The following is a 13,446-nucleotide window of genomic DNA, read 5'->3' on the forward strand; positions in this document are numbered from 1 at the left end:
GCTATTCACAGCGCGGTCTATAGCCTTCTCAAGGGACGGCGAAAGGCTGATCTCTGGATTTCCAGGCTCCGGAGCGCATGTTTGGGACGTTGCCACTGGAAACCTGGTCCATACCTTTAATGACATCTCAGTTGTCGCCGTCCAAGTGACCTTCTCCAATCGTGGTTCATTAATGGCTACATGCAATGAAGAGGGAGGAATATGGGACTCCGAATCACTAACTCTAAAGCATGTCCTGGGAGGGCATACCAATGATGTGATTAGCCTCTCGTTCTCATATGATGACAAAAGTGTGGTTACAGGCAGCTTTGATCATAAAGTCTGGGTCCACAACTCCAATACTGGGTCGCTGCAATACATCTTGGATAATTATTCGAGTCTGTCCGTCGCCTGGTGCCCCGGTACTGAATTCCTCGCCACAGCCACTGATTTTGCGAAAAAGGTGCAATTGTGGGAAGCCATTTGCGAGCCCGACGAGAGAGCTTGAAGTGCCTGGCGGTGGCCTATCAACACTGGCTTTCTCTTCCGATGGCAGAATGTTAACCACAGGATCTTCTAAGGGACATATTCACAGATTTGCCACCACCAGCTGGTCGGTGAAGTGCAGGCTGGCTGCGGAGGCAACTCAGATCACAGAAGTAGTATTCTTCCCAGACTGTCAGCTTCTGGCATCGTCCGCGTATTGGGGACCAGTGCGCTTATGGACTCTTGACGAGAATGTTTTTCCGGACAGCTTCGCACAGTACCAGACCAGTGTGGAGGTTGTAAGACTTTCGCCAACAGGTGTGATAGCTGCATCCGTGTCAATTGACTCAATGGTCCGAACCTGGAATACGGCCACGAATGAGGTCGTATATGTTCCTGATGACATGCCTTATATTCCTGATTTAGCCTTCTCGCCCGATGGCTCTCTCTCAGCCTTTGCCCTCTTGGATGGTATGGTTCAGATTTTGGCGCTTGACGACTGGTCATGCCGAATTCTCCCACTGCCGGATATATAGACACTGAATCTCACTGGACTCGATCCGTTGCTTTCTCACCCGACGGTACGCTGCTAGCGACTACATATTATGGTGTTAGTGATGTGTTCTTGTGGGCAGTGGGCGCCTGGACACTATCGTCAACAGTACAGGTATTCACGGACTCGCCCCATACTGTTGAGTTCTCCCCTTGTGGTGCATACCTAGCTTGTGGATTTACTAACCATATCGGACTGTTCGACTTACGCACTGGATACTATAATCATGTTTCTCTTGATACCGTAGGCGGAGTAAAGAGGATTACTTTTTCACCAGACGAGGTCACGATGGTCTCAACGTCATGTTATGGCCTATCGCAATACTGGAATATACCAACCTTGTCTCGGGTGAAAACGAAGGATAACTTTCTCGTGACGCCAACAATTTTCCTACCGAATGGAGAGCTGTGCCCGTGGATCATTGAAGGCCGGTGGATTACCTACAGTGGTCGAAGGGTGCTCTATCTGCCCCAGGATCGGCAGGTGGAATCGTGTGATGTCATGGGGAATTCTCTTGTCATCGGGTCCGTGTCTGGGATCATAACAACGCTGAAATTTAAGGACATGAATAGATATTTCGTGCAAAGGGAAGAGTGAGCCAGATGACTGCTGTTGGTTTTGGAGGTCCAGCCTTATAGGCGTTGCTCCCCTCCACTACCTTCGCAAAGCCCAAAATTATGGAAAGGGGGCCTCTGCAGCATACTCTAATCACAGGCGAGATGCGACACTGCTGACGACCTAGCGGATACTCTCGTTCTCTAGAAGAGAGATCAGTACGCTAGAGCAGATATGCAAACAGATGAGGCCTCTCAATCGAGCGCAGGAGAGCAAGAAAACATAGTAAAGATGTTGAAATCATGTACTATCCCTCGTTTCGCCGGCCACTGAATGTCTTATTGGTCCGACCGCTCATGAAACTTCTCACTACACTGCTGCATGTCCGGCAATCCGGCACGGATCTGCGAGATAACTGAGCGGGGGTTCAGACTCCGTCCATACCCTAGATACCTCTGTACATCCCAATCAGCCCAATCAGGCACGACAGCTTTTCAAACGGAGGCATTCAGCCAGTTACTGCCAGCCAGCTGACTGCGTTCAGGCTCGCCGTCCGGCGGTCCTGAGCTATATCTGATCAGCATTGCGCGGACGCCGCCGCCAGTAGCTTTAACGCAACGTTACAGAAGAAGCTGGGGTGGATTTCAGTCTATGCATTGGGCGCCAAATGTTGCGTTTCCACTTCAAGGGTGAGGGATACTAATGCTCGGATAAGTGCTATACGTAGGACGAACACTGCAAATACTAACTCCCTGCCATCCTCACTCATAGCCACCGCTGGCATCCACTGCACCTTGATGGGCTCATGTTGGCTGCTCCGAATCCATTCATCCTTTGACCACAACTGGAATGTCAAGTCTGCCGCGCCGACAACAACACGGGCATCAAACGTGGCACGCCAATACTGCGGACGCATGCTATACCACCGTCTATTCTTTAGCTTCCGATCCACGTTCTCTGTGTCTATATCTAAGCTGCAGACATGCTGCACGTTCCCTCCCATGCTCTGTGGTAGCCTATTGGGAATATCTGTAGACATCACGATATGCACTTTCCACGGAAGATGCTCCTCGCCGGGTCTCATTTTCAAGTGGAAATCCTTGGAGATTCCCGTGTGAGGGACCGCATGACCCTTATGTTCGATCGTTAGTTCCATTGAGAACTAGTAAGTCCATAAGGGTACATACCTGGATAACAAGCCACTCAATCTGGTCAACAGCATAGATATTCTTATAGCGCGGATCCTGCCTCGCCGGCTCACCCATATGTTTCTCCGGGTCATATAAAATATCACAGATAATCCCATAGCTCACAGGCGAGCATCTAGACCCAAACATCACCACTTTGCGCTTCAGCTGCTGGATCCGGTCAAGGACTAATCCATGCACGACAGCAAGCTGGGGCTCTTTTGCCATGAGCACTTGGAGGCCGAGGACGTTTGCGTTCCTAGGTTTTATTATATCGTAAGAAATAAATTACTAGTAACAATAGCCAGGATTTATATAATATAAAAGTATATATCTATTATAATTCAATCATATTTAACCATTTTAAATAAGTATAAAGAGAGCTAGTTAATAAAGGTACTATTGTAAGGGGACGATATGTTTGTGCTAAACTATATATCATGCTGTATATACAAGAAGAGTTTGTCGAGAAGAGATCGTGCTTGTGCAGGGAAAATTCGTAGAGGTCACATGATGACCGAGTAACAACTGAAAAAGGTGCCTCGTACGAGGAGCCCATAACAACTATTAAGGGTATAATAAAAGAGAAGTATAACTTATAATTATTAATTTTAAATATATTATAATTATATCTTAGGTCTGAGGTAACCTATTCTTTTATAACTAGGAAATATTATATCTAATTTTTATCTTTTTATACGTCGATATCTGGGTTACCTACTGGCATCGAGAATGTGGTGACCTCAGGCAATTTGGACATCTGCTCCAAAGATCAGATGACTCGGACCTGAGTGGAATACATATCGAAATGGAGAACTCCTGCTGGAGCGATCGCAGTGTCTCAATAATCATTCTTTGGACAATGCGTGATACCATCAAGAACAAAACAGACCTTATACTCTGCCGGAAGACGTCTCCTGGCCAAAATGCGGACCATGTCGAGGTCAAACAGGTCGCTATGTGGTAGAAGGACGCTCTCATCGTCAAGTGGTGATTGTGAAAAAAACTGACGTGCCAGAGAACCGATAACAGTGCGCGCTGTCAAACTTTGAATCACGTCGTGTTCACAGAAGAAATACGAAATGACTGTGGACTTCTTTGCATGTATATTAGTGTTGCCGACAAGATTGGCCAGCAGAACTGTCTTTCCTGAGCCCTGTGTCCCAGTACAAATCAAACTACGTGAGCCTCCTTGCTCCATCCATGCCTTGGAAGGCTCCGAGTCGTTTAAGATGGTTGTATTGCCTGTTTTGCGGATTCTTTTCCAACCATGAACATGGTCGTACGTCGAACAAGCATTGAGGTCACGTTGTCTCAATCGAAGGCGCTTCGTGTGTGACTTTGAATCACGATGGCGGGTGGCGCGGTGTCTAAACCAGGTGTTTTCTGCAGTCTCGCCCGACATCTGTTGCGCAATGAGTAGGTTAACTTCTTCTCTTATTGTTGTTGCCCACAGATCCAAATCCGAGCAAAAGCTGTCCAGCCTTGAGTCGACTAGTGTTGAAACCCACTGCTGCAGCACCGACATTTGGGTAAGGCGCAGCGCATGGTGACAGACGTGCACGATCACTATGAAGTACTCCAGCATGCATAATCTCAATCGCTCGGACTTGGGATAGACCGCACCCATGATCTGATACCGTGGGCAGACCGACCAACTGCCATAAGATCATTGACAGTCGCTCGAAATACGACGTGTATCTGACAAGAATGTCATGCGTACGAGACCCCATACCCCTCATGCCAGAAGATTTTGTGTACCCCCAAGAACGATGTCGCCCAGGGCAGCGAACTCCTACACGGCTTGTAGAATATTGGTGAACCTTGGTCCATAGCATCGTCCTCCTACCCCCATGGATCGATTGATTTCCGCTGTAAGTTGCATGACGTCTGGGACTCCCGGCGGCGCGGTAGCAACCTGGTGCGCGTGAAATATTGCCTGGCCGACACGAACCTCCGGCTTCAGGGGTGCGACTTTGGCCACAGCAGTTGACATTCTGACAGATGTTATAGTTCCAGTGGCAGGCTAAGGAAAGAGGATGAGTAGGCAGACTCATATGGCGCGCAGCGGAGTGAATTCCAGGCGACGCTGAACCGCAGGCGCCGCGAGGCTGAGGCCTGTTTATGTAGCCAATCAGAAAAAGCCTGTACCGTTTGCTGTCCGTTGAAGAGGAAACACGGAAGTTTTGCCATACGGAAGATTGCTGCTCGAACATATCGACTAGAGACGTAAGGTGGGACGTTGACCGCGGCGTTTGGCCGACTGAGGGATGACGGCCCCCTGTGATAGAGATTACCGACTGGTTCATTGGAAGACGGATCGTGATAATAATTGGAGGTCGCAAAAGTGACTCGAAGGTGGATGTACTGCTACCTGCGGCAGGTGCGATTTAAAAAAAAAAAAATTTATAACCACCAGCACTTGCCCAGCGACCATATGTTGGTATTTGGCCCACCTGTAAAAGAGGGTATCAATGAGGGAGAGTAGGTTTGCTTCGCGTTCTCAAATGTTACTTGCAGCTATATATACAAAGCGTCCGAATCCTGTCCACAATGATTACTCCTAAACTTCATACATTGTGCAACTTTCCAACACAGCATCCAGCTGCAGCGATTAACAAAAATTACGGCAAGTCCAGCATGAGGTTAATACAGCTCCCATACAGCATAGAAGATTAGTCTTAAGGCATGGTCGTGGTCCAAATTATTGGCGACAGATCTGGAAAGAACCTCAAGTACGGAGTATAGCACCATAATCATACATGCAAGATAATCGTTTGCCCCCGAGTACGTATTGATACATTGTTTCATATGTATCTGATTTGTTGTACACACCTCATTTAGTATTTGGGCCCAAACACCCCCTTAACATATCCAAAGCTGAAAGGTTCTCGAGTCCATCCAGCATTTGCACCCGCCCCTCTATCTGGGCTACCTTCTTACTGATATCGTCCACCTTCCTAAGAGTCTCAGTGGCCTCCGTCCGCAATTGGTCGATAACAGCCACGTCCGCTGTCAGCTTCTCCATGCCCTCGACCTTCGTCTCAAGCGTGCTCATTCCCTCGAGCATTTTCTCGAACCCATCACACTTGCGCCTTATCTCTGAGAATGCGTTGAGGCTCTGCTTGACGCTTTGGAGCTCCTGCCTCACGAGTGCAGCTTCAGCGTCCTGCTTCATATTCATCTCGGAAAGATATGTCTTGTGCTGGGCGAGTGCATGGGCGCACTGGATCAGGTTCTGCACTGCATGTGTGAAGAACTGGTCTGGCAGCGACATGCTAGCGGGAACGGACGGTTGCCGTGGCGCTGGCAAGGGCGGCCGTAAACCCGCCTCTGGCTCGTAGTTAGCTGAAAGCTGTGCGGAAGCTGATGGAGGCGCTGAGCAGACGGATGTCGAAGGTTTGTCAACACGCATGGTGGCATTCGTATCCTGTGAAATAGCTGGATCCCAGGAGACATGTCTCGTATGGCGGAAGGATGGGGAGGTAGTTCCTCTGGGTTGGGGAGGTTGCGGTGCGGTCCCGGTATGTAATAATGGCTCGTGACAGGCATCGTGTTTAGCAGGTCGTTCGGCGCGCTCGGTGGACTGCAAGCATATTAACCACATTAGATGATGATTGAAGCGAGCAGTGAATTGAAACGACTCACGGTTTCTCCTGCAGCAACGGCGTGTGGACTCGTGGTATTTTCGCCTGTCTCGTCTTCGCTCGAGGTGATGCCTTCATACTCACTGCCGTCCTCGTCTTCCGTACAATTCTCATCGCTGCTGCTGACTTCATCATCCTTTTCACTGTCTTCGAGCTTCGGCCTCTTGCTCGGCCGGCCGTCAGAGGAGTTCGATGGAGGGTGTGAGAAGCGCTTGAACGAATTGTCGGCCAGGACACTGCCTCCCCTCAATACCCTTTTCTCAACTCGCTATTTCGTGTCAGCACGAGTTACCGTAGATCAGAATACAACCATAGACGTACGGCATATGCCATTGACAGGGCAAGACAAGTACGGCCCGGAAAGAAGTCCAGCTATAAGTGAAAGATCGCGGTCAGCAAACCCTTTTCTCCAATGGTTGGTATATGGTATTAGCAGCTGAACAAACCCTTTGAAACTCCTCCCAGCTGAGATTCTTATACTCAGGCCGATTCTTTAGGTGGTAAAGTCGGTTTCGATCCTGCGCAGACCATCGGACTACGGTTTCTACTCCGAACGACGTTCGAGGGCGCCCACGCCGGCGAGGTTGTTGATGGTCGCTCCTGGGACGTTTGTCGTTCATTTTGGGGAGCAATAGATATCGTTTCGGCAGGCAAGGATACAAATCAAGAGACAGAGTACGCTTAGGAGAGTGCAGCGACGCTTCGAGAATGTCAGGGGCAAAATGAGAACGGTAACTAAGATGAAATGCAGAGGGAACGACAAAGCACGCGGCATCGAGACAGCGGGTCAGCGACTCATCGAACGCTCAAGCCATGAAAACGGGAAAGCGAAATTACAGTACAGGTGAAAAAAGCAAAAGGTGCAGAAGCGAGTCTCGGACTAGACAGGGATATGCTCCGGCTTGGTACTGATCGGGTCAAACCTGCCGATACAGAGGCGCCCCCATTTTCCAAGGTTCTTTCCATGTAAGCCCTGTTTCTTTTTACACTAATTTCTCATGGCTCCCGCGGTTACCTGGTGTCATGTTTTTTAGAGTGCCACGTATTAGCTCAAAAGTGGCGGGCAGCCATGATAGAAAGCTGAGACTATCTACACAGCCAAGGCCCATGCAAAATCTCCTGTATTGCTCGTCAGAGTGAGCCTTGGGTGGCACATCCTGGCAATTTTCCACTCTTTCCCACCGTGTTTACCTACTTTTGGAATGGGTGGTAGCCCATAAACGTACAGCAGGTAGTAGGATAGACCTCTGGAGGGAATCATACTTGCCGTCGTTTTCCACCACCACCACCGACAGCTGTCTATTCATCTGAGACACCCTCGCAAACGTGGTGTGGTTCAGGCTCCTGGTCAGAAACCTACCTCCTACCAGCTCTCCAGGAGCGGCCTAAAACTTGCAGGTGGGGCTGGTTTTCGATAGTGTTCTCGTAAGAAACTACATGAAATATTATATATGTAGTACTGTTGCTTGGGGGAAGCTACATGGTCTTGTGTAAAAATCCCATAGCATACCGCCTTGGTAAAGAAAACGATCCATTGTGGATGAGATGCGTGCTCAGCCTCTACTGCGGAAATTGGCGAAGCAGACCGAAACACATGGAGGATGACTGCCACTACTTCCCATTGATGTTAAGCATCTTTCTTGCGTGTCTTGCAAATTGCTCGGTTTCACGTGCACGCTCTTTCGCCCTACTCTCATCCTGCATATGTATTTCTTGTTGACGAGCATCTGCGAGCCGATGATGCCCTCAGCGACTTTTAGTTTGGCCTTTAGAGCCGCAAGCTCGTCGTCCTTGTCCGAAAGTTCCTGTAGTAGGTTCTTCTTCTCGTCGTCCTTTTCCTGCAGTAGGTTCTTCTTCTCAGCCTCCAGTCTTTCGATCTCCTTCCTGTGATCATGGTTCATGTTCGCGTGGACTTCGCAACTAACAGTAAACAACTGGATTAATGCAGTTTTCGTTTGTTCGCTTATAATTCCCTGAGGTAAGTCAGGGATTGATATCGAGTCTGGTAGCGTTGTGCCTGGTATCCCGGACTGCACTGGCTTTTCCCTTGCGGTTGGTGTAGAATCCGTGCGACGTGTCGGCGTGTATGCTGTACTCGGGATATTCGACGTACTTCCGGTCTGCACTTGCGTGCAGGTCTGCGAGGATGGTGGGGGTGGTGGGGGTGGTGGGTACGACGTGGTGGCAGGCACATGGTCGCCTTGGGTCTGCGGTCTACTGTGGGCACGTCCTGGCGACTCATGAACTCTGAGGAATGTCGTCGCCGGCTATACATGGTCAGCATATTCCACGAAGACGTAAGTTATACAGGCATTGCTAACCGGCTCTGTTGGGACGAGGTAAGAGATATCCTCGCCACTGCTGATACTCATAGCGTCGTCACCGTTGTTTTCCACATGGTCGGCTGCTGCATTACCGTCCATGTCTCCCTGGCGTGCAGCAGAGCCGGTCGGTAGTCTCAACACCACCACGTTGCTTGCGGGACTCGGTTCGGTCGAGGGCTGCTTGTCGGTTGCGGGGTTTCGCTGCCCCCGCTGGATCTGTGAACGGATCAGAACTTTACTCATAACAGCGGGCACGAGAAAGACAAACTCGATACTGCTCGTACAAAGCAGCAGGTGTCCGGTCGAATGAACCGAACTTCAAGATTCTCAGCTTGAGAAGACTTTTTTTTCCCTTGCGTTTCTAACATGGATTTAGGGGCCCATACTGCTTTGATTTCCTTCCAGCCAGCTCTTGGGAAACGCTCTCGTAGATTCCAAAGCTTGTCTCTCTCCTCCAGTGTCCAGTGCTTTTTTGTTGTGCAACGCCTGCGGACCTTGGTCGAGCGAGCCGAGGACGAGCTGTTCAGACTCATCGGATCACAGGTTATGCGGAATAAACAGGCACGATGAGGCTGGGGTACATAGAGGGTCTAAACTCTTTGCCATCGTCCCCTGGTTCGACGTCTTTTGTTTGTTTTTGCTTTTGCGTTCTCGAGCACGCCAAGACCGTCGCTTGGTAGTCACTTCCAGGAAGGGGGAGAGATCCGTGTGAGCAGTCATATCGGTCTGAGTCCTGAGACACCGATGATGAGATCTACTGAAGCGGTCGCCAGGGTGGTCTGTTCGTGATTTACGAGACAACGAAGGCTCGTCCGGACTCAGAAACTTGGAGACTGAAGTTGGGCCTCTCTGAAGGCTAGCTCGAGGCTCGAGAAGGTCTGAGCCAGGCGGCACTGCGCATGATGGCTGTGTGGAGCAGATCCGTCCGCATTGCATTAGCCAGTCGTAAGAAGCGGTTTCCCAACACGAAGCATCCATCAACCGCTTTTCATTGATTGATGCAAAAGTACTGAAAGAACGCAGCTCGAAATCATAGCGGGAGTTGATGCGGCGGCTCGGGGCATGTCAGCTGGGTCAATTCTGGAATTAAGGTACGAACTGGGCTCCCATGATTGGGTAGTTTTTGACGGGACCCAGCGGGATTTGCACGGATATTCCATGGCCCCACTTAGCGGGTATCAAATCGGGGCATTGCTGTCGAACCATTCGAGCTTCGATCAGTCTCTGTGGAAATTAGGTGGAACTGGGGCTTGCACTCGAGGTCTGATAACACGCCACATAGTCGATACGTCTCTTGCCAATGCCTCCCGAATGGGATATCCTGTGTAGCCGTGGCAATGCACTTGCGACGTAAGTGCTCGGCTTGCTTCGGCATGACGCGGGTTGACTACCTGATACCGGGTACGTGCAGCTGTGCGGTATGCGGCAGCTGTCACTATCGTGAGTTCCTTTTTCCCGCCCTTGCCAGTATGCCCAATAAGACCGTTCTTTGACTATGTCGACGCTCCGTACGGGGCTCTGAGAAACAAAACTTTGTACCGTACTTTCGCCTCAAGAGCTTCGAGGAAGCCGCGTATCTCTCAGGTCCCGGCAAGCGCCTCGGCCGGGGCACGGCTCCTTCATGCATATAAACCAGAGCCGAGTTCACACTTTTGCCCGTGGCTTGGTCATTCCCCCTTTTCGATGCAGACACGAGTCATCATAATCGCTTAGAGCAGGATAACAATCCCTGTCAGTCTTTGACCTCATCGTTTCTTTGTGTCTCCGTAATTTCCCACGATTTCGACTTGGTTTTTGTTATTATTTTTTACGATCAGAATTACCACACCGACATATTTCCCAATAACACACGCTGCTATAGCTCAGACACGTTCGACGGGAGATGGAGAAAAAAGCAAACATGCGCAGGCAAAAGGGATACCAGTGACTCCAGGTTTCCATAGCGATTGCGACGTTTGACTGAGCGTCTCGAGGGTATAAAGCTGCCCTTCCCTTGACTTCACGTGGTGACTTACTTCTAATTATCAGATTCGTCTCGAATGGTCCACGAAAGCACCTCGTCAGCTAGAAAGGGCTGTACTCGCAAACATTGGTCGCGCGAGGAACGCAAGCTACTCTGGAATAAGAGGCTCCTCCAGAGCGACCTTAAGTGGCCTGAGTTCCACAAGGCTTGTCGCGAGGTTTGTCGCCTTCTATGTCGAAGAGGAATAATGTGGCTAATACACCTTTGAAGTTAGGGCTGTTTAGTACGCGCACCGAAAAGGCTCTGAAACAGGAATACGCAGTTCGTTCTTCCAAGCCCATCGACATTACCACTATGACCCCGAGAGGCTCACGCTGCGCAGAGGATGGAAAAAGAGCAGCAGCAAAAGAAGATCCTGCGAGCGGCTCACCGCAAATACAATCTCGGCATCGCAGATCTTAATACGACAGAAGGGTCTACCCCAACGACAGCAACGGTCGCTGATGGTCGTCGGAGCAAAAGGCCTAGAGCAGCAAGTACCGACGATGAGCAGAGCGATGGTGATCATGGCAATATTCACCATAGTGGGCGGGTAGATACGGTCAGCCATCCTCCCCGACCCCTTCCGCTAATAAGAGAAGCTAAACCCTCGTAAGCTCCAGGGCTATGTTCCATTAACGCAGGCTCCACCACAAACACAACGCCGATCTCAGACGGCTACGGAAGCCAGACTACCACGCAAGCCACCAAGTGTACCGAGCACTACTTCGTCTACCGGACAGCAAGAGGCCTCACCGAGCCCATCTCCGGAGAAAGCGGCAGTTCCTTGCTCTGCGCAGACAGCCGCGATGTCGCCGTCAGCAGCATGCGCGAATGTCGGAAGCGCAGCATTGACGCGACAAGGGAACACCATTGAGCTCAAGACTACTCTCTCCTCACCCCGAGATCCAGTCACGAGTAAGCCAACTGCACAGACCCAGTCCGTCATCGGAGCATCAGCATCAGTTGACGTGACCTCAGTCTATCCTGTCCCGCTTAGTGAAGTCGGCTCTGTGCCCCCCTCTACGATTGAGAAGCTTGGCACATCTGCAATTAAAGGCTCATCTTTCCGTCCGTCCGGTGCACCGCCTACGCCACCATCTGCCCTTGCTGGATCCGTACCGGCTCCCACATCAAGCGTGAAGGATGCTGGCTCAGGAAACCCAGTCAATCCCGCCAGAACCCCAAGTACAGTGCCCGGATCGAGGCCACATCCTATACCTCTCAGTGAGGTATCTTTGGAGCAAAGCTTTGCACAAATACGGACTTGGTTGAACATAACCTACCAAATACTTGCCCTAAACAAAGACACGGAGGCTAGAGAGCGCGCAGCCCTTTCAGGAGAGATAAAAGAGATTAAGGAAGAACAGAAAAGCTTACGTCAACGGCTTGATGCCGCTGAGCAAGCAAGAGAGGATACATTGAATAAGAATAAGGAGCACATACAGAGACTCGAAAAAGAGTTTAATACCTACAGGGAGCGTGTCAGGAATGCGAATGCTTGAAAGGCTCCCATTTTTAACCCTCCTTGAATGCGTCTTATATGGCAGGTAATGCTCTTAGACACCTCATCGGCTCTTTGGCTAACAACATGGCAGGAGCATAACTTCTGCCACTAGATCTAATATCTAAATGCCTTGGCGTCAAATGTTTGAAACACTGCTCTCCTTTGTTACTGCTTGTCTTCGTCATGTTGGACTTGACAGCGAATGGATCAGAATCACCTTGCTCCGACTACCAAAGGAGACTGGTCTGGCGAAAGCAATATGGTCTTGCAAAAGCGTGCAGCTCTGCTGAATATATTCGGAGCAGTTTAAACCAAGCCAAAAGTTTAGCTTATATCTCAGATATAAATGGCTGTTGCTTATTGTTTTTTGGTTGTTGTTGTGGCTATAGTCGATAGTAGCATCACACCAGATTTACTCCTAAACATAACTCACAGGCTATATATAATAATGTAACTAGTGTTGTCTATACATATTATACGAGTTGTATATTGTTTGACCTTACAATTTTGTTGAATGTTCGATTATGCGTAAGGTCACTTAAAAGCTAGACTGTCTTAGAGCTATCTTGGTGAGGTATATTAACTACTTGATAACTGCTTCCCAAGCGCTTGCTGGCTGGTTCAACAGGTCCATATTACGAACATGCGCAAGCAGGCGGTTGATCTTGGCGGTACTGTCCCATGCGACTCTTGCAGTAACCGGAATGACTGCTGCAAAGACATAAATAAATATGATAATTTTATCCTTTTCGACTGCAGTAATATATATCCTACCCCGGCTGCCTGTTACTCTACTGCGAATACTGAAACTACCGAAACTAAAGGTGCAGAGGAGAGAACTGATTAATAGTGTTATGGGTTGATCCCATAACATGCACCGCGTAGCTTACGCGGCTGTGGTCACGTGGTTCCTGCCCCTCCTGATCTGTTCTCTTTTTCAGCGATTCCTTCTTGTACATACGGCACGATTAGATAGGAAGATCCATCTATTTACGTCCCCTTACAGGTTTAGTATTTATAATATCTTCTTTACTTATTATAATATTATTGTTAAACGTAGGGTTTGATTTCATGAGATAGATGTTCTTCCTGTCTCGAAAGGGACGGACCCACAGAAGAAGCGGGATCGCTGACTAAGATATGAGTAATCACTGGTAACGCACCTTGATGGCGACAACACCTCAATATCAGGCCATGCGTGCAACA

General features: G+C 49.5%; 9 protein-coding genes across 9 annotated transcripts; 5 read left to right on the forward strand and 4 right to left on the reverse strand.

Moving 5' to 3' along the window:
- Window positions 1-1,272: 1,272 nt before the first annotated feature.
- Window positions 1,273-2,146, forward strand: BDV17DRAFT_276096 (uncharacterized protein). The gene has a single exon (XM_073759296.1). It carries the CDS (start codon window positions 1,307-1,309, stop codon window positions 1,613-1,615), a length of 309 nt encoding a protein of 102 aa, XP_073610669.1. The 5' UTR covers window positions 1,273-1,306; the 3' UTR covers window positions 1,616-2,146.
- Window positions 2,147-2,222: 76 nt separating this feature from the next.
- BDV17DRAFT_296016 (uncharacterized protein) lies at window positions 2,223-2,988 on the reverse strand (the record flags this gene model as incomplete). Its single annotated transcript, XM_073763204.1, has 2 exons — window positions 2,223-2,705; window positions 2,761-2,988. The coding sequence occupies 2 exons, from the start codon at window positions 2,986-2,988 to the stop codon at window positions 2,223-2,225; spliced, it is 711 nt and encodes a 236-aa protein (XP_073610670.1).
- Window positions 2,989-3,397: 409 nt separating this feature from the next.
- On the reverse strand, window positions 3,398-3,975 carry BDV17DRAFT_276097 (uncharacterized protein). Its single transcript, XM_073759297.1, has one exon. The coding sequence runs from the start codon at window positions 3,959-3,961 to the stop codon at window positions 3,602-3,604; it is 360 nt and encodes a 119-aa protein (XP_073610671.1). The 5' UTR covers window positions 3,962-3,975; the 3' UTR covers window positions 3,398-3,601.
- Window positions 3,963-5,332, reverse strand: BDV17DRAFT_230838 (uncharacterized protein). The gene has a single exon (XM_073755774.1). It carries the CDS (start codon window positions 5,067-5,069, stop codon window positions 4,185-4,187), a length of 885 nt encoding a protein of 294 aa, XP_073610672.1. The 5' UTR covers window positions 5,070-5,332; the 3' UTR covers window positions 3,963-4,184.
- Window position 5,333: 1 nt separating this feature from the next.
- On the reverse strand, window positions 5,334-6,583 carry BDV17DRAFT_230872 (uncharacterized protein). The gene has a single exon (XM_073755775.1). The coding sequence runs from the start codon at window positions 6,365-6,367 to the stop codon at window positions 5,597-5,599; it is 771 nt and encodes a 256-aa protein (XP_073610673.1). The 5' UTR covers window positions 6,368-6,583; the 3' UTR covers window positions 5,334-5,596.
- Window positions 6,409-7,334, forward strand: BDV17DRAFT_276101 (uncharacterized protein). The gene has a single exon (XM_073759298.1). It carries the CDS (start codon window positions 6,476-6,478, stop codon window positions 6,845-6,847), a length of 372 nt encoding a protein of 123 aa, XP_073610674.1. The 5' UTR covers window positions 6,409-6,475; the 3' UTR covers window positions 6,848-7,334.
- Window positions 7,335-8,509: 1,175 nt separating this feature from the next.
- BDV17DRAFT_230885 (uncharacterized protein) lies at window positions 8,510-9,155 on the forward strand. The gene is made up of 2 exons (XM_073755776.1): window positions 8,510-8,683; window positions 8,752-9,155. The coding sequence occupies exons 1-2, from the start codon at window positions 8,662-8,664 to the stop codon at window positions 9,039-9,041; spliced, it is 312 nt and encodes a 103-aa protein (XP_073610675.1). The 5' UTR covers window positions 8,510-8,661; the 3' UTR covers window positions 9,042-9,155.
- Window positions 9,156-10,607: 1,452 nt separating this feature from the next.
- On the forward strand, window positions 10,608-11,446 carry BDV17DRAFT_230910 (uncharacterized protein). The gene is made up of 3 exons (XM_073755777.1): window positions 10,608-10,911; window positions 10,965-11,015; window positions 11,077-11,446. Exons 1-3 carry the CDS (start codon window positions 10,771-10,773, stop codon window positions 11,347-11,349), a joined length of 465 nt encoding a protein of 154 aa, XP_073610676.1. The 5' UTR covers window positions 10,608-10,770; the 3' UTR covers window positions 11,350-11,446.
- BDV17DRAFT_276117 (uncharacterized protein) lies at window positions 11,356-12,708 on the forward strand. Its single transcript, XM_073759299.1, has 3 exons — window positions 11,356-11,651; window positions 11,715-12,283; window positions 12,332-12,708. The coding sequence occupies exons 1-2, from the start codon at window positions 11,543-11,545 to the stop codon at window positions 12,236-12,238; spliced, it is 633 nt and encodes a 210-aa protein (XP_073610677.1). The 5' UTR covers window positions 11,356-11,542; the 3' UTR covers window positions 12,239-12,283; window positions 12,332-12,708.
- Window positions 12,709-13,446: the final 738 nt, after the last annotated feature.

This window comes from Aspergillus undulatus (assembly GCF_047715775.1).
Source record: "Aspergillus undulatus strain CBS 261.88 unplaced genomic scaffold BDV17scaffold_80, whole genome shotgun sequence".
Taxonomy (NCBI): Eukaryota; Fungi; Ascomycota; class Eurotiomycetes; order Eurotiales; family Aspergillaceae; genus Aspergillus; species Aspergillus undulatus.